General features: G+C 33.7%; 2 protein-coding genes across 4 annotated transcripts in view; one reads left to right on the top strand and one right to left on the bottom strand.

The window, feature by feature from the left end:
* The window catches only part of LOC118197640 (N6-Methyl-AMP deaminase-like), a 49342-nt gene extending 27147 nt beyond the window's left edge, over positions 1-22195 (bottom strand). The window contains exons 1-3 of one of the 3 annotated variants that reach the window (XM_085810404.1): positions 21993-22195; positions 21523-21656; positions 21350-21410 (exon numbers count right to left, since the gene is read on the bottom strand). In XM_085810404.1, the coding sequence (XP_085666530.1) occupies positions 21350-21410; positions 21523-21656; positions 21993-22049 (252 nt within the window). In that variant the 5' untranslated portion in view covers positions 22050-22195. Of the gene's footprint in view, positions 1-21349; positions 21411-21522; positions 21657-21989 lie in introns of all 3 variants that reach the window. The other 2 variants (XM_085810405.1, XM_085810403.1) reach the window with 2 other exon arrangements.
* Positions 22196-23875: 1680 nt separating this feature from the next.
* Positions 23876-24673, top strand: LOC118197642 (uncharacterized). Its single transcript, XM_035369178.2, has one exon. It carries the CDS (start codon positions 23876-23878, stop codon positions 24671-24673), a length of 798 nt encoding a protein of 265 aa, XP_035225069.2.
* The last annotated feature ends 167 nt before the right edge of the window (positions 24674-24840 follow it).

A 24840-nucleotide genomic window follows, 5' to 3' on the forward strand; every position in this document is an offset into this window, starting at 1 on the left:
AAATCTGAAGTCAGTATATTTCAGTATTTAGTGCAAGATCCATGCAAATAAACATAGTTTGTTCGATCATGCATTCTTTTTGTTACTACCATACAACTGATTCATTTACTTATAGTGACAAGAAGTAACATCTATTGAGTTTTATAAAGTAAGCCTACATTCAAATGAATCACAAGGCAATAGTCGATTGGAATATTCACAGTGGTTCACATTTGTTTTAGGACACAAGAACTTTTCAGTTTAATTTGAAAATATCAATTACTAATTAATAGCAAAATGGCTATTTTTCTTTCATATTATACTACTGATCATCTGTTTCAAAATCTGCTTGTTTTAAAAACAGTTATTAAAAAAACTTTTGCCAAAAAAAAGTCTAAAAAGTTTTGAAAATGAACTCGTGTAAATATTCAGACACTTAAACAGTTTATATTTAATAACAACTTGAAAATCCCAAGATACTCGCTATTTCGTTGCATACCCTTTAGGTAAAATTACATTTTACATGCACTCTGGCATGGATTTAACCAATGTTTTCATGAGAAAATGCTCCATTTCTATGTAAGAAATGCTTCAGTACAGCTTTTGAAGAAGTGTCATGTTTCCTTATACTTTTCTCTACCTCTCTCCACATATGTTCCAAACGATTTAAGTCTGAACAATATGGAGAAGTGCTTTATAACTTCAGGACCGATTGTATTGTAACCACAAGTGAACATTTACAGGTGTATGCTTAGGATCGCTACCCTGACAAAATTTGAATGTACTTTTGCATTCCAAGTTTTCTTTGAGATGCTTTCAAATTTTCATTAAATATATTTCTATATTTATACTAATTCATATTATTTTTATCTAATTATCTATTTCAGTTAATGTTGCAGATTGCGTTGTTCCTTAAATCTTCTAATTGGGTAAGGCTTATTATTTTTTGCAGACTGTTAGAGCAATTTTATAAAAGTAAGCTTGAACTTTGGATTATGTCAAAAAGAATTTCCCATTCTGGAGCTGCCAAAGGATCTACAAAGTGAAAGCATGTTTCGATGTCCATCAAACAAAAAGTGGAATTGCTGCAAAAAATGGATAAAGGGATATCCTTTGTTCCTCTAACCATTCCGAAATATATTTATCAATTTCACACTGCTCTGCTGCTTACTAAAAGGGGAGGAGCGAAATGAACTGGAAGTTGATCTGTCAGCACTAACCTTATCTTCAGGGCAGTGATTTTATTTTATTCGGCTTATAATTCCTTACTAAATGTACTATTTCATCTCGATGTACTCCGTCTTTGATATGGTTTAAATCAAATTCCTCGTCATTATAAATATCACAAATACACATCAAATAGTTTTCTGATTGCAATTTCTAATTTCGGCTATGCGTAATGTATGCTTTACGCATGTGTGCATTGAAAGAAATGTTTAATAAAGTTAACAAATAAATATAAAGCTTTTTTTTTTTTTTTTTTGTAAATTTTGATACCCTTTAGATCATAATTGCTCTTTATTTCATAAATTACGGTTTCATATTTTTAATTTTATAATTTCTGCATGCCATCTTACCAGATTTAAACTGATGATCTATAATCCGGAAAAACCAATAATCCGGAATCGCTGAAGTACCGACGAGCCCGGATTAAAGACTTTAGACTGTATACACTTTACACATAGGGAAAACCATGCAGATTTGAAATCCGACTGAACTATTAGTAACCAGTGATTTTACTGCTCGGTCACTAGTGGGCATAAAACTTCAGTTACTTTCTTTCTCTCCATTGACGCAAGGGTAGCCGATCTACTGTGGCAGTTAGCATATTGGCCAGATGGCCCCACTGATGGAATAAACTTTGCTATGTAATACACCAAGTGTGATTATGAACATTTAACAGAGTTACTGATGCAATATTATAAAATAATACATTAATGAAGGCAATATACATAATTATTGAAGGTTAAATTAGAGTATATGACATTAATGAAAAGATAATTTATATGTTTGGTCTACTGGAAAGTTCTATCCAATTCTAAGACCACAATTTTCGACACGTAAGCACATGTTTATTTGGTGCATGTTCAACTCTATTTTTACCGCTTAATATATATATATATAAACTGATTTAGCAAATTAACTAAAATAAAGTTGATTTATGTTAGTCTTAAGTGTAAAGTGATAATGTACCCTGGCTACTGATAAAATTCATTTACACCACTGCATTTTATAAGAATTTCAACAAAGAAGAAATACTACAGAAGCATGTAGAAATTTATTGAAAGTGTTTGGTGAAGGTACAGTTTCTGATAGGACATGCAGAAGATGGTTCGAAAAATTTAAAACAGGCGATTTTGAACTTTTTGATAAACGACCTTCTGGGAGACCATCTTTGATCAACGACGACATTGTTAAGACCATGGTGGAGAAAGGTTTCTGACAACAGTGGAGATCACAGAAAGGTTTAATTCAGGACAGCAAACCATTTCGGACCATATTCGGAAGATAGGGACTGGTGTGGAAATATTCAAGATGGACGCCATATGAATTAGAAGAATTTGGATGATGTATATTTGTGCTCGCTTGGAACAAAATCGAGCCCTTCTTGAAACGGATAATAACTGGAGATGAAAATTACCTACAAAAACATCCTTAAGAAAAAGGCAAATTGTGAAGTCAGGGAAAACCTAACCCTTCACCTCTAAACCAAATTTGGCTCTGAATATAAGAATACTGTGTACATGATGGGACGTTCGAGGACCAATAAAATACAAGCTTTTAAAACCAAATGAAAAGCTCAATTTGGAGTACTGTTAGTAACTGAATAATATAAAGACAGCAGTCCAAGAAAAGAGGCCGGCAATGTTCAATATGAAGAACATCATATTGCATCATGATAATGACAGGCCACATGCTGCTTTGAGACTCGCAAAAAAATAGCAGAACTAGGCTGGGAAATTCTGTCGATCCGTCATATTCCCCAAACTTAGCACCCACTTAAAAAAGATAGATAAGATTAAAAAAGAAGATATCAAGCAATCACTAGTTCAATTTTTCACAACATAAGATACATTTTTAAAAAATGGGATATACAAATTGCCCTCACGCTGGCAAAAAGTCACTAATAAATAATAGCAATTATATTAGTTAACCCCTCTGGCTGCTCATCCCGCGATTTCCAAGGCAACTCAAATGTAGCAAAATCTGCTCATCCCATGATTTTGGCGGGCATGCATTTTTCTTCCTTTATTGAGGAGCGCATCTTGTTTTTTATCCAGTTTAACCACTGAAATAAATTATATACAGTATTGGACGTTTAGTTTACGCTATGGCCAACAGATATCGTTAGTTGTCCACAAATTGTGGTGTTTGAAGGCACATAGTATTATTACTCCTCACACTCCACTTTTTTCTTACAGAAATGGCTGCTAGAAAACATTCAGCGATTATCTTGATTATTTAATTAAATTATTGAATTAATAATTAGATTTATTGATTAGATTAATAATTAGATTGATTATTAATTAGATTTTTGAATCTGGTGCAAAGACTGTGAAGTTGGACTTTGTCCTGAAACCTGTTTTGAACTCTATCATACTAAACTGCATTTCTAAGGTATTTTTCCCTCAGCGCTTTATATTTTCTTAAATTTTATACATTTTACTATTTTATATTATGCAATAAACAGAAATTAATTGTAATTCGACTGAAATTTATTAAAAAAATTTTTTTTTGGTGATAACATCTGAAATTGGTTTTCCTAGCAATTTAGTTTCTCATGATAAAAATCTATATAAAAAATATTTTCTAGAAAGGAAAAATGCATTTTTCAATTCTCTAATATATATAGATTTAAAATCTGCAAATAAATAAATAAAATAAAATAAAAATTCTAAAAAAGATTTTTACACAATTTTTGAAGCGGTTTCAGTCTACAAATTGAGCAGTCAGAGGGTTAATACAGCTCTATTGACAGTAAGAAAAATGTGTATTTCGTTTTATTTGAAAATGGACACGGACAGAACTTTCTGGTAGACCGAATATATATACAGTCAAAAGTCTTTAATCCGGACCTCAAAGCTACAAACTTTCTGCGCATGTGTCAAAGCATGCGCATAATACATTTAAGCATGCGCGTTTAATGTATAACGGACGGTATAAGCTAAGCTAAAATTATCTAATTATCTACTTCAGTTAATGTTGCAGATTGCGTTGTTCCTTAATCTTCTAATTGGATCCAGCTTATTATTTTTTTCAGACTGTTAGAGCAATTTTATAAAAGTAAGCTTGAACTTTCGATTATGTCAAAAAGAATTTCCGATTCTGAAACTGTCAAAGGATCTACAAAGCGAAAGCATGTTTCGATGTCCATCAAACAAAAAGTAGAACTGCTGCAAAAAATGGATAAAGGCATATCCTTTGATTCTCTAATCATTCCGAAATATGTTTATCAATTTTACGCTGCTCTGCGGAGGGGGGACGACGCAGCGCACTATGAAGTGGAAGTTGATCTGTCAGCACTATCCTTATCTTTAGGGCAGATGTTTTTATTTTATTTGGCTTATAATTCCTTACTAAATGTAGTATTTCATCTCGATGTACTCCATCTTTGATATGATTTAAATCAAATTCCTCATCATTATAAATATCACAAATACACATCAAATAGTTTTCTGGTTGCAATTTTCTAATTTCGACTACGCGTAATGTATGTTGGCAGTGGTGATAAAGGCAAAGCATGCTTTGCTTCCCTTAAAATAAAGCTAAGACTAAACTAAATAAAATCCTTGCTTTATTCCGTAAATAAAATAAAAGAGCTAACACTTTAGCCTTTACATTTAAAATCATTTAGTGAAAGCAAAGTAGCATTATGCTAACTCATAATAACACAAGAGAACAAGAACACCAAAAACATTTTGGCGATACCGGCGTGCATATATATTATATTCGGCCAACCCGCCGATCTTGACGTCATCGGCCAATCAGCGGCAACCACGTTAGCATACCGCCGATCGACCTCCGATCAAAATTTGCATGTGGAAAACTAAAGCCAACAAACGGCCCTCTTTTCCCCATGCAAAGACAAAAACAAAACTTTCACAGAAGTTCATAGTTCAGTTCTATTATACAAAAATACTTATTGTCTTTAAACACTGAAAACATCTAAACGAAACTTTCTTAAATTAACAGCAGTCACTGCTTTTGTAAATAAGTCGGCAGTATTTAATTTACTGGTGATAAATTCAAGGTCAAACACTCAATCATTTACTAGTCTTCTAACAAAGTGATATTTTACGTCTATGTGCTTAGTTCGGCGATTTTCTATTGGCGATCTAGAAAAATCAATGGCAGACTTGTTATCACAAAATAGTTTACACTTTCTTAAATTAAACTTTAAAATTTCATCTTGTAAGACATTTTTCGTCCACATTAATTCCTTCGCTGCTTCAGATAAGGCGATATACTCCGCTTCCATGGTTGATAAACTTACACATTTTTGTTTAACAGTTTTCCAGATTACCGGTACTTCATCTAAATATAATATAAATCCTCCCATGGACACGCGGTCATCTCTATAACTTGCATAATCATCATCTGAATAACAATGTAAATTTAGATGTTTAATCTTTGATAAGTTTAACTTATATAATTTAGTACTATTGAGATAACCAAGCAATTTCAACAGTGCTTTCCAATGCCTAATTCCAGGATTCTCCTGAAATTGTGATAAGATATTCACTGCATATGTAATATCAGGCCTTGTCCTGTTAGCTACAAAAACTAAACATCCTAACAGATTTCTAAAGGGTAATGTGTATGCATTTCCGTAATTTCTGCACTTGTAGATGGACAATCTAATTTTGTAAGAATAGTGCCCTTAGCTATGGGAAGTGAAGTTATTGGTATCTGGAAATGTTTAAATTTTTCAAAAATTTCTTCGATATATTTTTGCTGATGTATAAAAAACCCATTTTCATTCTCTAAGAATTCAATTCCAAGTAACGTTTTAGTTTTGCCTAATACTTTAAGATCAAAAAACTTACTCAGCTGTGAAATTACTTTATCTATACTATATTGATCTTTACTAAAAATCACCATATCATCTACATATAACAAGATAATTACATTTGAACCCTTATAAACACAATTACACCATTGTATTTTCTTAAAATGTAGATTTTCTAAAGTACTTTCAAATTCACAAAACCATTCACTGCCGCTTTGATGTAGACCGTAAATGGCCTTGTGTAATAAACACACTTTATTTTTCTCTTCGATAAATCCCCTCTGGTTGGGTCATATATATTTTCTCATTTAGGTTTGCATATAAATATGCGTTCTTTACATCTAACTGACAATTAGTCCATCCATATAAACATACCAGTATAGTGAAAAATATTCTTATGATTGAAAAATTTACTACAGGACTGTAAACGTCATCAAAATCTTCACCCCTTTTCTGCCTGAATCCCGGTGCTACTAAGCGTGCTTTGTATCTAACCACTTGATTCTTTTCATTTCTTTTTAGCGTATAGACCCATTTGTTTCCTATTACAGTTTTATTTTCTGGCTTTTCGACTAATTCCCAAACCTTTCTTTTCTTTATTGTGTCGATTTCTTCTTTCATTGCCTTATCCCATTCTTCGGCAATTACTGATTCTCGTGCTTCTTTAAAATTTTGTGGGATAACTATTTCTACGGAATTTGCCTCTTCAGACACAGAGCGAGTCTCCTGTTCCACGAAATTAACTTTCCCCGAGTATTCGTTTTTTCCACTAAAATCGAACTTATCTTTTTCATATTTAATATTTCTTGCCTCACAATACTTTTCAATATCATTATAGGATCTAAAACGGGTGTCTGTTCCCTCTACATAATAATATATGTCTGTACGTGCTCCATCTGGCCTTTTAACTGCTTTTCTTTGCCAGTTTAAGTCTGATACTTCTTTCGGAGTAGATTTGTCATCTGACAACTTTATTTCTTCTCTAGAAATTTCCTGTTCTTCATCTGATTCTACTAATAGCTCAGATTCCTCTAGTCTTTTAAATTTAGGTTTTGATTTCTGTTCCAGGATGCCATTTGCTGCATATAGTTTTTTATCGAACTTCACATTACAGGTTTCTGTTAATTTGCGTTCTTCTGGCAGCCATATCCTATAACCTCTAGTTTCCTTCGCATATCCTACCATGATTCCTTCTTTGCACCTCATTTCTAATTTATTCCTAATCTGTTTTGGCACGCCAACATAGGCTTTACAACCAAATACTTTAAAATAAACAACACTGGGTTTTCTATTTAGGAACTTTTCATAAGGGGTTCGGTTGCTTTTATGACATACTCTGTTCCACGTATGTACGAAACAGCCAAGAGCTTCTGCCCACCATTCTTTTCCCATTTTACTGTCATTAAGCATAGCTTTAACTGCGTCTAATGCCGTTCGGTTAAAACGTTCACACACACCGTTCTCTTCTGGGGTGTACGCGTTCGTGCGTTCAACACTAATTCCATTTTCGGCTAAGTACCCTTCGAATTGCCTATTACAGAATTCCCCACCATTATCAGTGCGTATACTTATTAATTTTCTATTTGTCAGTCTTTCCATTTGCCTATGATAATTCTTAAAGTTGTAGAACGATTCGTTTTTATTTTTCATACAATACACTGTTACTAATCCACTATAGTCATCTATAACAGCAAGAAAATATTTACTCCCACCCTTAGATGGAACTGGTAGTGGGCCACAAACGTCTAAATAAACCAACTGCAATGGTTTATCCGATCTCTTCGGAACAGATTTAAAAGTTAATCTACTAGATTTAGCAATGATACACGATTTACACCTCTCTATTGGTTTTTCAATTTCTGGTAACCCTTTCACGCTTTGATTCTTACTAGTTTTCTCAATATAATCAAAAGTTACGTGGCTAAATCTCCGATGCCATAGCATTGCATCGTCTATTTTATTTAACTTTCCAATTTCTGTACCGTAACCAGCTTCCCTTTTACCTGTTGCATATCTAAATGGTTTTACGTGATAAAGTCCGTCATATCGTTTAGCGTAGCATAATCTATCCCAATTATTAAAGTATATCCACATCTTCCCTTTTGAAATCACAAAATGAGCACCAGCCTTTTCTAACCTTGCTCCCGATAATAAATTTCTTCTTAGATTTGGATTATATAACACATTATCTAACTCAATCCAATTTATTCGATTGCCTACTTTCACTGCAAATTTGACAGTACCCTTTCCTAGTACTTTACTTTCACAATTTCCTACAGCTAAAGACATACGTATATCGTTTATTTCTTCGAAATTTGTCATTAAATTTCTATTATTACAGAAATGAGTTGTAGCTGCAGTATCTACGACCCAATTAAATTTATCTGCGTTACCTCCTTTATCTGTAGTTGTTACATAATTTTCTACTAACATTAATTCTTTATCTTTAAACTGTCCATTTTTATCGTCTATTTTAAACTTCTGATTTTTACTTACATTTTCTTTACATTGAGCGATTAAGTGCCCAAATTTATGACATCTGAAACAAGGTCCTATTCTCATATTCCCCATTTTTTTCTTAGATTTAGTTTTGTTTTCAACTTTATCTTTCCCTGAGTTTAAACTAATAGTATTAAACACGCTTACCTTGCTGTCTTCTAAATCGGCAATTACCTGGCGAAGTCGGCTTTCTTCCCTTACCAGCTCTTCAGCAATTCTTTCCAGCGTAAAATCTTCGTCCTTCCACCTATATATCAACTGTACAATGCCGGAGTATTCTTGGGGTAATCTCCTTATTGCCTGAAATCCTTTAAAAAGATCTGCCAAGTTGTGACCAGCTTCAACTTCTTTGCAGTCATTCTTATTCTTGCGATGAATAATCCTATTTCTTCATTTGGCGTATATCTAATACTAAAAAATTCATCCAGTAACTGAATTATCCTTGCTCTTGTTTTGGGTTCGAATTGCTTCTGTGGAACTTCCCACGCTTCTTTACCACTTGAACATTCTTGTATCAGCGGCCTGAACTCAGCTTTAATTCCGTAATATAATGTAGTGAAGGCTCTGTTCTCCCTCAGTGTGAACTCCTGCTTTTCACGCTTTGTTGCACTTTTATCTAATTCTTCTTCTTTGTCCTCTATGAAGCTCCAACAATTTCTATCCAGTAACAGCATTTTCATGTCGACTTTCCATCGATCCCAGTTGTCATGGTTTAACAACTCAAAACCTTCAGGTAGTAATGACATCTTCAATTAAATGTGAGCACAACGACTTAAACAAACTTCTAAGACAGGTCAGCTTCTTTTCGTGGATAACGGCCCTCTTCACCTACATTCCTTCAAAGTTGAGTTGAACTGGATGACTGATTAGCTGTTGACGCTGGGCCCATAACCCTGTTGGCAGTGGTGATAAAGGCAAAGCATGTTTTGCTTCCCTTAAAATAAAGCTAAGACTAAACTAAATAAAATCCTTGCTTTATTCCGTAAATAAAATAAAAGAGCTAACACTTTAGCCTTTACATTTAAAATCATTTAGTGAAAGCAAAGTAGCATTATGCTAACTCATAATAACACAAGAGAACAAGAACACCAAAAACATTTTGGCGATACCGGCGTGCATATATATTATATTCGGCCAACCCGCCGATCTTGACGTCATCGGCCAATCAGCGGCAACCACGTTAGCATACCGCCGATCGACCTCCGATCAAAATTTGCATGTGGAAAACTAAAGCCAACAATGTATGCTTTACGCATGCGAGCGTTGAAAGAAATGTTTAATAAAGTTAACAAATAAATATATGTTTTTTTTGTAAATTTTGATACCCTTTAGATCATAATTGCTCTTTATTTCATAAATTACAGTTTCCTATTTTAAATTTTATAATTTCTGCATGCCATCTTACCAGATTTAAATGGATGATCTATAATCCGGAATCACCGAAGTCCTGATGAGTCCGGATTAAAGACTTTTGACTGTATAATACATATTCACAGTACAGAACACAAAATGTTAACTTTTCTTTTTTTAATCTTATGCCTGTCTTTGGCATTTCTGCCATTAATCGACGAGTAGGCCAATAAAATGATGGAGTGTAGAAAGGTAAGGGTAAAAATTAGTCTCCATAGTGTTGTCTATAATAAACTTTAAAATAAGAGGACAGTTCTTGGGGTGATTACCATCCTGATGAGAGAAATAGCAACAAGCTGAATCAATGACACCAATCCAGTGTAAATGTGGTTATAAATAATCATGGCCAGTTGTCCAACAAAAGCAAGCAATTCCAACAGCCTGAGATAAGGAAAAAGGGATTTTATTTCTTTGTTGAGCTGGATATTCTGATATTTTTCATTTTATTATATATGCAAAGGTACAAGGGAGTCAGGTTGGGCTATAAGGCCTTGGCAAGTCTATCTGCCTGCTCTATTTCCAAAAATATCACAATGGCTCAGAATCCACTTTGTTTTTTCTTAGCTCAAAAAGTTTTATTTTATAAGAATGAACCTGGGTATTTTCATTCCAGTTAGAATTAGTAAGTAACAAAATAGAAGCTTGTGAATCAATGAAAAACACAGTATTTTGATATAGGCTATTTTTTAATTTATCAATTGTATATGTTATAGCTGCTATCTCTTCATCAAAATTGTTTTACAACAGAAGAGCTAACACTAAAATTACTTGAATAGACCACAGCTCTGGCATTTTTTATTGCATTTTCTGCTGAAGCATCTGTATAAACATGGAACCACTTGCCTGGAGAGTACTTGTAATATATGGTAGACAGAGCAGCAATTTTTTAACTCATTTGGAGTGGTAACAAAATAGCAGCTAGTGAATCAATGAAAAACACAATATTTTGATATAGGCTATTTTTTAATTTATCAATTGTATATGTTATAGCTGCTATCTCTTCATCAAAATTGTTTTCCAACAGAAGAGCCAACACTAAAATTACTTGAAGAGACCACAGCTCTGGCAGTTTTTATTGCATTTTCTGCCGAAGCATCTGTATAAACATGGAACCACTTGCCTGGAGAATACTTGTAATATATGGTAGACAGAGCAGCAATTTTTTAACTCATTTGGAGTGGGAAGGTTGACATTCCAAACAAGATCCAGGTTTTCCCCAGCTTATCTTAATTTAATATGGGATTGCACTCCTGTGAGAAAAACCTGACAGTTGGGTGTAGGAATATTGTAAAGTCATATAGATCATTCATATATATATATATACAGCTGAAAGAAAGGACCTATGAGTCTTTAGTCTTTCACTTGCTGGTCTATAGCAATTTAAAAAATTTTCTTAAGATTTTTTCAATAAGATTCATAGCACTCCTTTGGCACATCTGTCCAATTCCACAGCAACAATAGGAGTCGATTTTGTGTCACCAGTGATCAATCACAATATGTTCTTTTGGAAAATACCTAGCCTTTTTCCAACAGAATCCGAGGCAGTAATAAAAACCTCATTAACATATTCAACAACAGGATGCACATAACTTTTATAGGCTGCACACAAAACATCTTGGATCAAACCCCAAGTAATATCAGCCAGATGTTTCGGTAGTATAGATCTCAAATGTCCTCGATCAATGGTTGCACTTATTTGATTTTTCTCGGATAATTTTGAGTCTAAATGAAAGCCCAAGTAAATAGAATCATATTTTCTATTTAAATCTTTATTATTATAATGAAAGTGAATGTCATGGTATTTAGTACTAAGGCAGAACAACTGGAAGGTAGTTTTTTCAATATATTAACTTCATTTTTAAGATACATTAAACGCAAGTATAGAACACAAAGGGGCTGTGCTGGCAACAAGGATGGCAGCTGAAAGTTACTCCAGCCTGTCTGAGATATGTGCGATAATGATGCAATTGTCTGAGCATTTCCAAAGCATAGCGATTTGTTTAACTTCAGCCCATGCATGGATATGCTTCTGTGCTGGCTGTCTAAGGTAATGTTCTGCAATCTCTCTGCAACCAAACGCATAGCGATCCAGACCTCCTGCTACTCCTCATGAGCTATGGCCCTTTTCACACTGTTTAAAGCGATGCAGATAAGTCAGGAAGGGCCCATGCCCTGTAAGAAACTGAGTAAAGTCAGATGAGCTATTTCTTAGAAGCTCACCTACTTTTGGAAAAAATCTGCAGACTCTTCCAGTATTCTGTTTCCTTAGAGCCAGGAAGAGGCACATGAAGCATGCCTATGTGGTACTCAGTCACTGCTCTACGGGCTATTACATCTGCAATTTCGTTACCCAATATTCCTGCATTTGCACATACCTACTGGATTTTGGGTCTACAGTTGTCAGGTATATTTATCAGGAGTTTTTTTATAGCCCTGATGAGTGGGCTTTTATAATATGTGCTTTGTATTGCCAGAAGATTAGAGGCAGAGTTTGTATAAATATTAGAATAGTTATTAGCCAATGCATAGACAAATGCATCTTTTCATTCAGTCAACTCAGACTGAAAAACCGAGTTGTGCTCTCTCAGCTTTCTTTGCCAGATCTTTATGATCTGTCTTCCATGTAGTATAAAACATGTACTGCCAGTGCCACATTACAGTTAAATATTCCAGTGGTGGCAGCCCTGCACCATTATTTGTTCAACTCCCAGATGAGCTGTCAATGCAGTTGACTACTGCAAGGCTAAAAAATACCAATTATCTTCAGGGTCATCCCACAGAAGGCTAGCAGTCTTATAGTTTCCTGCGATTATTTTATTCCTTATCGCAATCAGCATGATTTGCTGCAGCCTCTGGAGTGTTGTGGCGATGTTGCACAAGGGTGGAAAATATATGCTGGCAATGGCAGTATGACCAATGGCCCTTCCAACTGCACAGTAACTGTGTAATCTCCTTTATATATAAGCAGGGGCATAAGTAGTCCATTGTAGATGACAGCTGCTTGATTGTCTGTGGATTGGTAAGTTTTAATGCTGCTGAATCCTGTGAAATTGTTATTTGTGGAGTGAAACTCTTGTAGTAGGACTATGTCTATGTTACTTTCTATAATAACTTGTGCTGCATGATTAGCTGCAGCTTGACGATGCTGCAAGTTGCACTAGCAAAGCCATATACTGTTCTTGGAAATGCAAAAGCTTGCCGTTCAGCTACTACTGTGCCACTGCTTTTGTTCTGAGAAGATCCGCTTTGCATGCTTGACAGTGCCTTGCACTTGATGAGTGTGCGGTGTCAAAGCTAGTCCCTTTAGATTTATTATGAGTTGCACAACTGACACATTTTGGAGTGTTGCTTTGCAGTTATTCTGCCTATGAGCTTGTCCACAGTTTCAGCAGGTGGTCAGTGCTTCTTTACAGGAGTGGGTCAAATGTCCCAGCCAATTGCAGTTAAAACACCCTATAACTTGAAAATATTTTCTAAAAGCAAAAGAACTAAATCTTATGAGAATTCTTCTATGGTCTTTAATATTCTTGTACAAATTCTGTGGTCGGTCAACAACCCAATTGAGGCCAGTAGTTGCGTGAAGAGGTCTTCCAAGATGTACTTGTTCCTCGCTCACTAACGACACCAGGCCCACTAAAAGCTCATGTACATCATTTGCTGTTGTGGACGCAGGGGTACTGAATATGATAACTGATGACTTTCCGAATGAGGGTTCCCTAAGTTTGACTGCTGCTGAGAAAGAAGGGTTTTTCCTTATTTGCTTTCCTGAGTGTTCTATGTTTTTTTCTTTTACTACACCAAATTAAAAATTTGTTTGAACATGTGGGCTGCACTTTTTCAACAGTTACACCCAGTTCCCTGGCACTAAGTTCAGAAGTCAATCGAGTTCTGATATCTGCTTCTTTTGTTTTTAATAGGAGGATGTGCTTCGACAACTGCATGATTTGCTTCACGGTATGTGCTCTTCTCTTTCTCTTACTGACTTCAGTAAATGGAGTTTCTTCTACTTCCCCACATTCTGGTAGGACTTCTGGTGAGGCAGGAGCACATATAGAACATTTATCATTTACACTAATTTGCTCTCATGTAGCAGCTGAATTTTTCCTTGCTTTCACAGTATGTTTCTTGTTCAGCAAAAGCATTGCTGATGTACATTTTGTGAATGCCAGAAGTATTTTCCTTGTTTCCTGATGATGAATTTCCTTCTTGCTGATCATTCATATACACTAAATGATACTTCTGAAAGCCTAAATGATATTTCTAAAAACACAAAATGAGCAAACAATTTTTCTAAACAGGCTGAACATTTTGCAGTATTAATTTTTAGGTCTTATTTGAATTTTCACAGAATAAATCAGTGATTCTTTAATGTTAGCTTGGGATGTGGTCCAAACTTCATTTTCAATGGTTCCACACAATTTCTTACATCAAAGACAGTTAAATACTCTATCATGCATCAAGGATTTTTCCGATATTTTGAACAGATTTACTATCTTTAAACAGATGAATTATTCAATTTCTAACAGATTTGATCATTAATTTATAGCTCTTTGTACAGTTCACTTCAGCTATGGAATTGTTAATATGTATTTTGCTAAATAAGCAAACATTTTCAAATGTGGGTCATAATTCTAGTGGTGTATTTTCATTTAAAACAAAACAAGAAACATTATTTACCAAAACATTTCAACAAATCTTTGGGACATTTGAATTATTGTGCAAGTTACTCATTAACACTTTTTGAACAAATTATTTTATTACAAGGAATATTTTGATGATATTTACTCATATTTTACAACAAGCAAAGTTTAAAACAGTGAAAAAATAATAATATCAGACAAAATTTGAATCTGTGTCTCGGTATTTAGTACAACAAGATCTATGCAAATAAATTTTTAAAAAATACAAGTGTCCAGAAGCAAATGTGAGCCACTGTACATATATATATATATATATATATATATATATCACTAACCTCTCTGTCACCTTCTTCATGTTTTTATCCATTTTTTGCAGCAATTCCACTTTTTGTTTGACGGACCATCGAGACATACTTTCGTTTTGTAGATCCTTTGGGAGCTCCAGAATCGGGAATTGACATAATCGAAAGTTCAAGTTTACTTTTATAAAATTGCTCTTACAGTCTACAAAAAATAATAAGCCGCATCCAATTCGAAGATTAAGGAACAACGCAATCATCAACATTAACTGAAATAGATAATTATATAATTTTAGCTTGCACCGTCCGTTATATATTAAACGCGCACGCGAAAACGTATTCTGCACTTGCGCACAAGCATATGCGCGTGCACGGAAAGGTTTTACACGCACGCGTAAACGCCAATGCGCATGTGTCAACACGGCGCATGCGCAGAAAGTTGTTAGCTTTGAGGTCCGGATTATAGATCATTCCGGATTATGGGTGTCCGAATTAACGACTTTTGACTGTATAAAAAATTAAATGACAAAACTGTGGAAATTCTTATTCACACAAAGAAAAGCAAAGGGGGTATACATAGGCTGTGTTGTTCCTCCACAAAGAATTTTGAATGATTTTTGAGAATTCGTAGAATGTTCTCTTCCGTTTTATTTAGTACCGAGTCAAAGGTGTGAAGAAGGCAATATATACATATATTATGTATATGTGAAAAGTAGAAAAAGGTATTAAAAATCGAATGACCCAGTATGTCAAAAAATAGTACATTTAGCTGTTGATTTTTAAATCCTAAACTTAAATAAGAAAGGACGTTTGAAACCTAGCAAAAGTCATAATATATAAGGCAAAATGTATAATAAATGCAAAATGCACCAATGCAAGATTGAAAATGCAGAGTATGACTTTAAGTACTGCATAAAGAATTTGACATTTGCTAAAGTTTATACAGTCAAAAGTCTTTAATCCGGACTCGTTGGGACTTCGGCGATTCCGGATTATCAGTTTTTCTAGATTATAGATCATCAATTTAAATCTGGTAGGATGGCATGCAGAAATTATAAAATTAAAAATATGAAACCGTAATTTATGAAATAAAGAGCAATTATGATCTAAAGGGTATCAAAATTTATAAAAAAAAAAGCTTAATATTTATTTGTTTACTTTATTATTATTACGCATAATAATAATTTATTATTATTATGCATTATGCAACCATAATTTATGAAATAAAGAGCAATTATGATCTAAAGTGTATCAAAATTTAGAAAAAAAAAAAAAAAAAAAAAGCTTAATATTTGTTTACTTTATTATTATTACGCATTATGCATTTACGCACGCCTAGTACATTGGAAAATTGAAATTTGGGGTTTCATATTTGAAAAGTTTGTAGCTTTGAGGTCCGGATTATAGATCATTCCGGATTATGGACGTCCGGATTAAAGACTTTTGACTGTATAAAAGTATTTCTTTATAAATATATGATTAAACAAAACCATTAATGGTATTTATGTATTAATGCAAGCAACCACCTTAGCATAAATCACGAAAGCTTCAGAATACATCAAAATCTGGTAACCAAATGCATAACAATTTTCAGGCAACAACCATGCACATGACAAACATTCAGTTTGCAATGTTGCCGATAATATTTGTTTAACACGTACTATCATACGTGTTCTTTTTGTTGTATTCCAAATTCCAATGGCTTTCATAGAAAAAATATGATTATCTTTTTATCTCGATTTTTAAAATTTGTGCTTGTAGGATTTTCCTACAATAGAAAAGAGAGGTGAAATTTCTACAAGAATGCATTATTATGCCCCAAAACTGCTAAAGGAACAGTGCTCTTAAGTCTTTCTCAATACGATCATTACATTACGAAATTTTCACCAAAACCAAAACAAAAAACCATCTGTAACTTGGTTGAGTGACTGTCTTTTAGAATAAATATATAATTGAAAAATATAATATGTAATTTTTTACAATAAAAGCAATTGCTCATTTTCTTCTGTGAAATTAGCCCAAAGTGGTTGCAATAATATGTAACCCATTATTGCAATAATGGGCACATACATATTACAATATAATGCACATATACATGTTATTGCAATAATATGTATATGTGGTGGCAATAATATGTACCCCATCAACATACTTTTTTAGCAATTAATATACTTTTCCCGAACACAAAACTATGCATTTCAAAGTGTTGCATAATTGTTCTCCATGATATAATTACTGCAATATAATTTTTAGCACTCGATAAAAATAGATATCTAAATCTTTCAGATTCCCCTTTCTCTTATTTTAAATTTTTTAAATTTGTGCTAAGTTCGTGGTTCCCACCTCTTTCTTAAATTTCTATCTTGATTGGTCTTCAAGAAACTTGTCTCAAAATCAAAAGTTTGTTTTAGGTAATTCGGCAAAGCCTTGAGGGCTATCTGCCTAAGGAGAGAGATGTCTTCGTGGAGGACTTTCTTACGGAAACTGTGTCATATACACGTTACACATGGGGAAAACCATGATTTTTCCCACTATTTTTCTGCTTTCATCCACTGATTGAAATCAGTTGTTACATTTTAGTTGAATATGAACATATTGTAATTCTTTTTGGCTAATCTTTGGAATATGGTAACAGGTAGTTTGGCGACATTTTGGAGGCGATAAAGGTTACTACCTAGGACTTTGGGAATAATGTGAGAAGTACTCAGTTCCGATTACGCATTATTTTGTGTGAGAGAAATGAGGGTACTTACGTATTATCGCAACCAGGTTGGCGCGATTTGTAAGTTTGAGTAAAAAGGTATGAATAGAAAGAAAATGCACATTTATTAATTACAGATAATTTTTAATACAGTTTTTTATATTATTTTGTTTTAAAATATAAAATAGCAATTAAACCCTTCCGGTTTCGAATTTGAATAAGTTGCAGAATTATTTTTTCGGTGGAAATCTTTTGGCTATTGCTTTTAGCAGTGATTGAAAACCGTATTCGCCATAACCATGTACACGTCGACTTATTTTTACTTAAAAAAAATCCCAGAATTGCACAAAAATGGCACTGCGCACACTCTTGACTTTATCCATCTACACTGCTATTTTCTCATAAATTACAAAAATTTGCACGAAAATGCAGGAAAATTTTGTGAATCTCCACTTGCTCTTTTTACAAAACTACGTACAACACGTAGTAGGGTTGCCGTAAGTAGGGTGGCCAAATTTGGCAATTTATGCGAATTTTGGCCTGGTGGCGTTAATACGTAAGTACCATGAGAGATCAGGAGATATGTCATAAGACATTAATGGACAAATCACTGTTCTTTAATTGGAAAAAGGGGTAAATTTGTAAAAATATCTGTTGTACTTTACAGCAGTAGTTTCATTCTATGTTCTGTGAAACAGTGTTGTTTAATATTTGGATCCCATGGCCCTATATAAAATAAATCAGAAATTTTTATTGCATTTATGTGTAATTGAAAAGAATTGCTTAATTGCGGATAAATATGAATGTCCAATATGTGGGAATGAAATGAGATTGTGTAAAAGGAAGGATATTACAGATAAGTTTGAATGGCGGTGCAAGAAACCTGGTCAAAATGGACATTTTGTGATACACCATGCACTCAAGATTCTGTAGAAGATTAGGTAAGTTAGTATTTTTAATTATTTGAGGATATTATTTTTATGCATTGTTCTAAATGTAAGGAGTAAATAAATTAATATGGTATTATTGGAAAATTGTTATTAGCAATGATTTAGTTTAAAGTAATTAGGATTGTAAGCTAATTTTTATTAATTTAATGTATGTGCTTATTTATATTTTAAGTAGTGTTTTTTAATTTAATTATATTTTAATTTAATGATCGTGATTTTGAGTTATATGTTTGTAGTATTTTGGAATACGTTTGAGTAGAAGTAAATGTGCATGGAAAGAATTTAAGTATTTGACACTAAATATTTGGAACCATTTTTAATGTTTGCGTTATATATTGGCAGGTGAGGTTTATAATAGATAATTTAGAGGGAAAAGTTTTTGGATGTTTTATTTATTTTATACGTGCAAATGTTCATATTTGGAAAGGGTATATACTTTTTCACGATCAAGTAATTTCATATATGTCCTTTTTACTGAATTTAAAGATTCACAAAATTTTCATGCATTTTCGTGAAATTTTTCTAATTTATGAGAAAAAAGCAGTGTACATGGATATAGTGAAGAGTGTGCACAATGCCATTTTTGTGCAATTCTGGGATGTTTTTTTAAGTAAAAGTAGGTTGATGTGTACATGGTTTAATTATATTTTAATTAAATGATAGTTATTTTGTGAATTATATGTTTGTAGCAATTTGGTATACATTTGAGTGGGAAGTAGACGTGCATGGAAATAATTTAAATATTTGACACTAAGTATTTGTAACCATTTTCAATGTTTTGTTATGAATTCGTTGATGACATTTATAATAGATAATTTAGAGGTAAAAGTTTTTTTGATATTTTATTTATATTATACGTGGAAATGTTCATCCTTGGATAGGGTATATACTTTTTTGCGATCAGGTTATTTCATATATGTGCTTTTTACCAAGTTTAAAGATTCAGAAAATTTTCCTGCATTTTCGTGCAAATTTTTGTGATTTATGAGAAAATAGCAATGCAGATGGATAAAGTCAAGAGTGTGCGCAATGCCATTTTTGTGCAATTCTGGGATGTTTTTTTAAGTAAAAATAAATCGACGTGTACATGGTTACTGTGTATGTGCGATTTTGAAAAACGCGGCAAGGAGTTTGCGATTTTGCACTTTTTCCCAATTTTGCAGTTAATGTTTGTCATGATTAAGCAGTTTTGTTCCATAAAATTTCTAGCATAAGTGTAATTTGGCTACCAGATTGTTGGAAAAAGTGTTGAGTAAATAAAAAGAAAAGAAACATGTTTTTAGAAGACAAAATGGCGGTGAAAAAAAAAATAGAGGGTTGCTGTAGCAGTATTGGTCGCGAAATTTTCGCCAAGTTACCATAATCCAAAAATTAACCTTTTTTTTTTTTTTTTTAATCTAATGGTGGACATATGCCTATTCAACATTGGTCACTCCTAAGGCCAGAAATAGTGGCCATTTCATTGTAGAGACCTAACAGGTGGCTACTGCTGCCTCCTCTGAAAGCCACCTCTGCCACCACGCCTTCTCCGAGATTCAGATACCGCCCTTCGGTATCGCAGTCAGCTCCCCTACTCCACTATACAATCTGACTGACCAGTTGCAAAAGTAAGATGGAGGAAGAAAAAGTGTTTTCAAGAAAAAATATAGTTGTGATTGTCCAGTTCTTGAAGCACCAAAAGAAAAATGAAAATCTGCAGAAACATGCAATTACATTAGCTGAAACAATATTTATGTGCAACAGAATGACCATATCAAAGAATATGGAAATATGCTTCTGAAAATAATTGTCAAGGTGAATCTTATTCTAATGTTGATTCTTTGAAAAAAGAAAACTGTAGATGTAAATGCAAAGATTATGGAGAAAAACTTGCACATAATCTCACTATAGAAGAGGCAACATAGAAGCAATAAACTTAAACTATAATAAATTATACTATTTCCGCAGAAATACTGGATAATACATTTCTGTCACTTCAACAAGTTATGCTGGAAAGAATGAGGAACAATGGCTCTAAAATTTTAAGCTCACACATACAGGGAAAGCAAAGCTTCATAGCCCTGGAATCCTACCTACAAGTTTAAAATGCAGTAATGAAATTATTTAAAAATGCAAAAATTATCTGAACATTGGAAATAAACATTAGGAGTAATACTTTTAATTTATTGTTTAACCTACTTTGCTACTATTATATAGCACAAATTAAATTCATCCACTGCTACAATGGAACATTATGAAATAGAAGAAATATATATCCATTAAAAATAACTCATCGTGGCTAATTTGTTCTACCAAGAAATTAGAATATTAAACACAATCATTAATATTTGAATGTATGCCATCCATCCTCACTACTTAGTAGTTAGCAGAAACCGACTGCAATCCAAATTCCATAATGCAGGTTCAATTCCTGCATAAGGCTTGGTCATTATCTGTGCCCTTCCTCTCCCCCTCTGCTTGAAGATACAATGTTGTCCTATTTCTTGTGGTATATGAAGCAAGGACAAATGCTCTTGGTGACAAAATGACTAGATGATCAAATTCAGCCATTCCTGGAAAATTAGCCCAGGCCTGACCACTGGAGAAAAAACACCTGAATATTATATATCCTGCAAACAGGTTCATTTATTTATTATGGTAAAACATTCAAAAGATACATCAGTGTTTTCCAAACTGTGCTCTACAAAAAATTTTGGAACTGAGATTAAAGAACAACAAAACATTGCCTGTTTTTGTGTATTTAACACAATTTAAAACAACTTATAAAAGAAATTGAAAGACAAAACAAAATGGTTTAAATCATACATGTAATACAAACAGAAGGCAATTTTAAGACTCTTGGAAAGAAATAGTCGTCTTACCTTGTAGATGGCTTCAGGGCTGTCTGTTATTCCATGTATAAGATTAAACAGCTGAAAACACCTGTAAAAGTTGGAATTAAGTTAAGACTTTATTTGGGCTTGTTTGTAGCATTTGTTTATTTTTTAATATGCCCTCATTAACATAAAGTTACAATAAATGAAACATAACTTACTCAAACAAATTTCTTGATGTAGAATAAGAAAAATTCAAATACGATTGACTGATATTTTCCTTTTCTTTTTTCAATTCAATTAATTTACGAACAGTATTTTCACTGAGAGACCCATTCAAATGGGCATGAAGTTCCTGAAAATCGATAGAAATAAACTCTAATAAAACAAGTGAAATGTTTTATATACAATACATTAACAAAATAATTTGATATATGAAAATATACGCAATATATACGTAAATATACTATAAATATTTATTTCTGCAGCACTGAACTATATTAAATCAAGGATATTTAGTGTTATATTACATGAGTACTCTCTTGATGTCATGTACTTGAGGAACTATTTTGGGGTACATCAAAGCTGTACCGTACTTGATTATAACTTTAAATTAGAAAATTACAGAAATAACGAAAATTTTTCTCATCTGATCAGCATTGAATGCCTTTCCGTAAATAATACTTACTACCTTCGGCATACTTTTAAAGTAATCCACCAAGGGTTCGCCAGAGCCTCCGGAATCCATATTCACTATTTAAATTTCTTTAGAAGCAATAAAATACTGACAAAGTCAATTTCCCCCTGAATTTTCAACGTCGCACATGAAGTTAACTGCTTTTAAAACATTCACTCCTGTTCCGAACGCAAAACGTCTGCTTCAATTGTGTGGCGCCATCTGTAGAACTTTTACGTATATTAACTTTATAACACTGATCTAATTTTGATAACACCAGGGATGTTACGTATCCTGTATTTTCATAGAAGGCAAATTGTTAAAGGCGAAATTTGAAAAACATCTGTGTTAATGTATGGGAATTAACACTGCGCATACTAAATTATTAGTTAATATGTATTTATCTATTAACACATAAATAAAATTATTAATAATAAAAATTTAAAACTAACTAGTTGTAGTCTCCTCTGAGTACATAAAATCTATTAATATTTATATAAATAATTTATACTGAAGATACACGAGTTATTTTTTTATGGAAATTACAATATACACCTGAGCTCTATGGTGTAATCAAAAGTCTAAAAATTACACTCATTACAATTAAAATTAAAATGATCTGAATATAAGTCTTGCCCTTCTATTTTGAATAGAAAAAAATTTATATCAACATCTTCATAAATAAGAGCCATGTTTTAACTCTTAAAAGTTGTTTCTCGGCGAATAAATCCAAGCTGCATGCTTGGGTTTCGTGATTTTCCTTCATGAGTAACATGAATAGGAGCTAATTTCCCTTAGAAAGTCTTCCACGAACGCTTCCTTCCTCTCAGGCAGATGGTCTTCGTCAATTTGCCATACTCAAGTAACCTAACCTAACCTCTTAGTGTAGTCTTTCATATTTAATGCCGTCTTTTGTTCTTTGTTGTTCATTTGTTTCACTTGTGTTTGCATTTGGAGGAAACTGTTGTGGAGAACTCTTTATTATTATTATTTGTCCGCTGCCCCGAGAGAGGGAGCTACCAGCTTTCTCCCTCTTCCTCTCTGGAGGAAAATTCGAACTGGTTACTCGGTTCCTGGCTGTCGTCGGTGAAGCACGCACTCACCTCTCTTTCCCTCCGTGATGTTATCGTAGCTGTAATCTGACTTTCTTGATTTTTACTCATGCGGACCTGCGAACTGTAAAAATGCTCATCTTGTAACTACATGCAATGTGATTGTGTATAAGTGAATATATGTTAAAATATATGTCATCTTAGAATTAAATATAAATGTTAATATTACCGAGTCAGATTTTGTTAACATTCAACGTGCTATCAAAAAAGGCATCCATTAACAACAGCCATAAATGGTGACTCGTCAAGTTAGTGAACACGTGCCTCCTGTAACCTGCTTGCATCCTCAAGTTCTGTGATTATAATGTGCTATGAAGTGAAAAATTATTTCTGTTCATGCAAACTACTAGCGTAATCCATCATTATTTTCGTGTTATCAGCAATATAATGTGAAAAACAGTTGTGCCTGCTTAACAACGTGCTTGTGAATTATCATGTGTCTCATGCAAATCGTTAAAGTGCTTTGAAGTGATCTCAATATAAATCGTACAACGTGGTTACATATCATAAAATAAGCTTTTTCGGAATATTTTTTCTATAAGTGAATTGTGTTGTGCTGAATCTGCTGCTGACTGAGCAAGTATTTCTCGTATAATTCGGAGGTAAGCCACGCATATTCTTAGTATTACTTATGCTTATATTCGGATAGCTTACCTGCAAAAGTGTTTCTCTCACGTTAATGTTTACATTAAATTTATTTATTTTGTCGTATGTGAACTTATTAGTGACTGATTATTGTGTATTTATTTGTGTCATATTGGCAATATATATTTGTTTTTGTGAATCATGGCTCCACCACAACCCATCGCAGACGATCTTAATATTTCACGTGTTTCCGTCAGACCTCCCCCATTTTGGAAGGTCAACCCTACTTTGTGGTTTGCACAACTAGAAGCCCAGTTTGATATCGCCGGAATCACTGTTGACTCCACGAAATTCAATCATGTGATATCTGCAATCGAATCTGATATTCTCGATAGCGTTTGTGATATCGTTTTACACCCACCTGTGACTGGCAAATATGACACACTAAAATCACGCTTAATTGAATTGCATTCTGAAAGTGAGGAGTCAAAGATACGTACACTTCTTCAAGGGCTAGAACTTGGCGATCAACGCGCATCACAATTACTTTGCCGTATGCGAAACCTCGCTGGAGAGACCGTTGGAGAACCTTTGTTGAAATCCCTATGGATATCTCGTCTCCCGCAAAATACACAAAGTATTCTTGCTGCCTTAAGTGATGATCTTCCAAAACTATCAGTTGTAGCTGATAAAATTACAGATCTCACAACTCTCCTGCGCATTAATAGTGCTGCTACGGCATCTACCTCTCCCATTGAACAGCTAGTTGCAGAGCTGACAAAGCAGGTAAATGAAGTTTCGCTAGCCCTCAAAAACAGCCGTGAGCGTTCCTGTGAACGAAGAGACTATTCCAAACGCAACAGTAGGCGTAATAGATCTAGTAGACGCTATCGACAGTATAAAGAACTGTGCAACAACATCTGTTTCTACCATACTAATTTTGGTTCCAAGGCACGAAAATGTGCTTCTCCGTGCAATTTCCGGCAGTCGGAAAACTAGATCGGCGATCGCTTGCCGGCCAACGTTGCGACCGCCACATCAATCGAATTCTTTTGGCCGATTCATCCTCAAAGCTGACTTTTTTAATTGACACCGGAGCCGATTTATCTGCCATTCCCAAGAGTTACAGTCAGCATGCCAAAATACCAGCTGCATTGGAACTCTTT

Source organism: Stegodyphus dumicola, chromosome 2, assembly GCF_044657685.1.
Source record: "Stegodyphus dumicola isolate Sdum_Otavi_A_Nest chromosome 2, ASM4465768v1".
Taxonomy (NCBI): Eukaryota; Metazoa; Arthropoda; class Arachnida; order Araneae; family Eresidae; genus Stegodyphus; species Stegodyphus dumicola.

Bases quoted from the DNA above. Each gene is read 5' to 3' on its own strand.
- LOC118197642 (XM_035369178.2), top strand. From the start codon at position 23,876: ATGGCTCCACCACAACCCATCGCAGACGATCTTAATATTTCACGTGTT.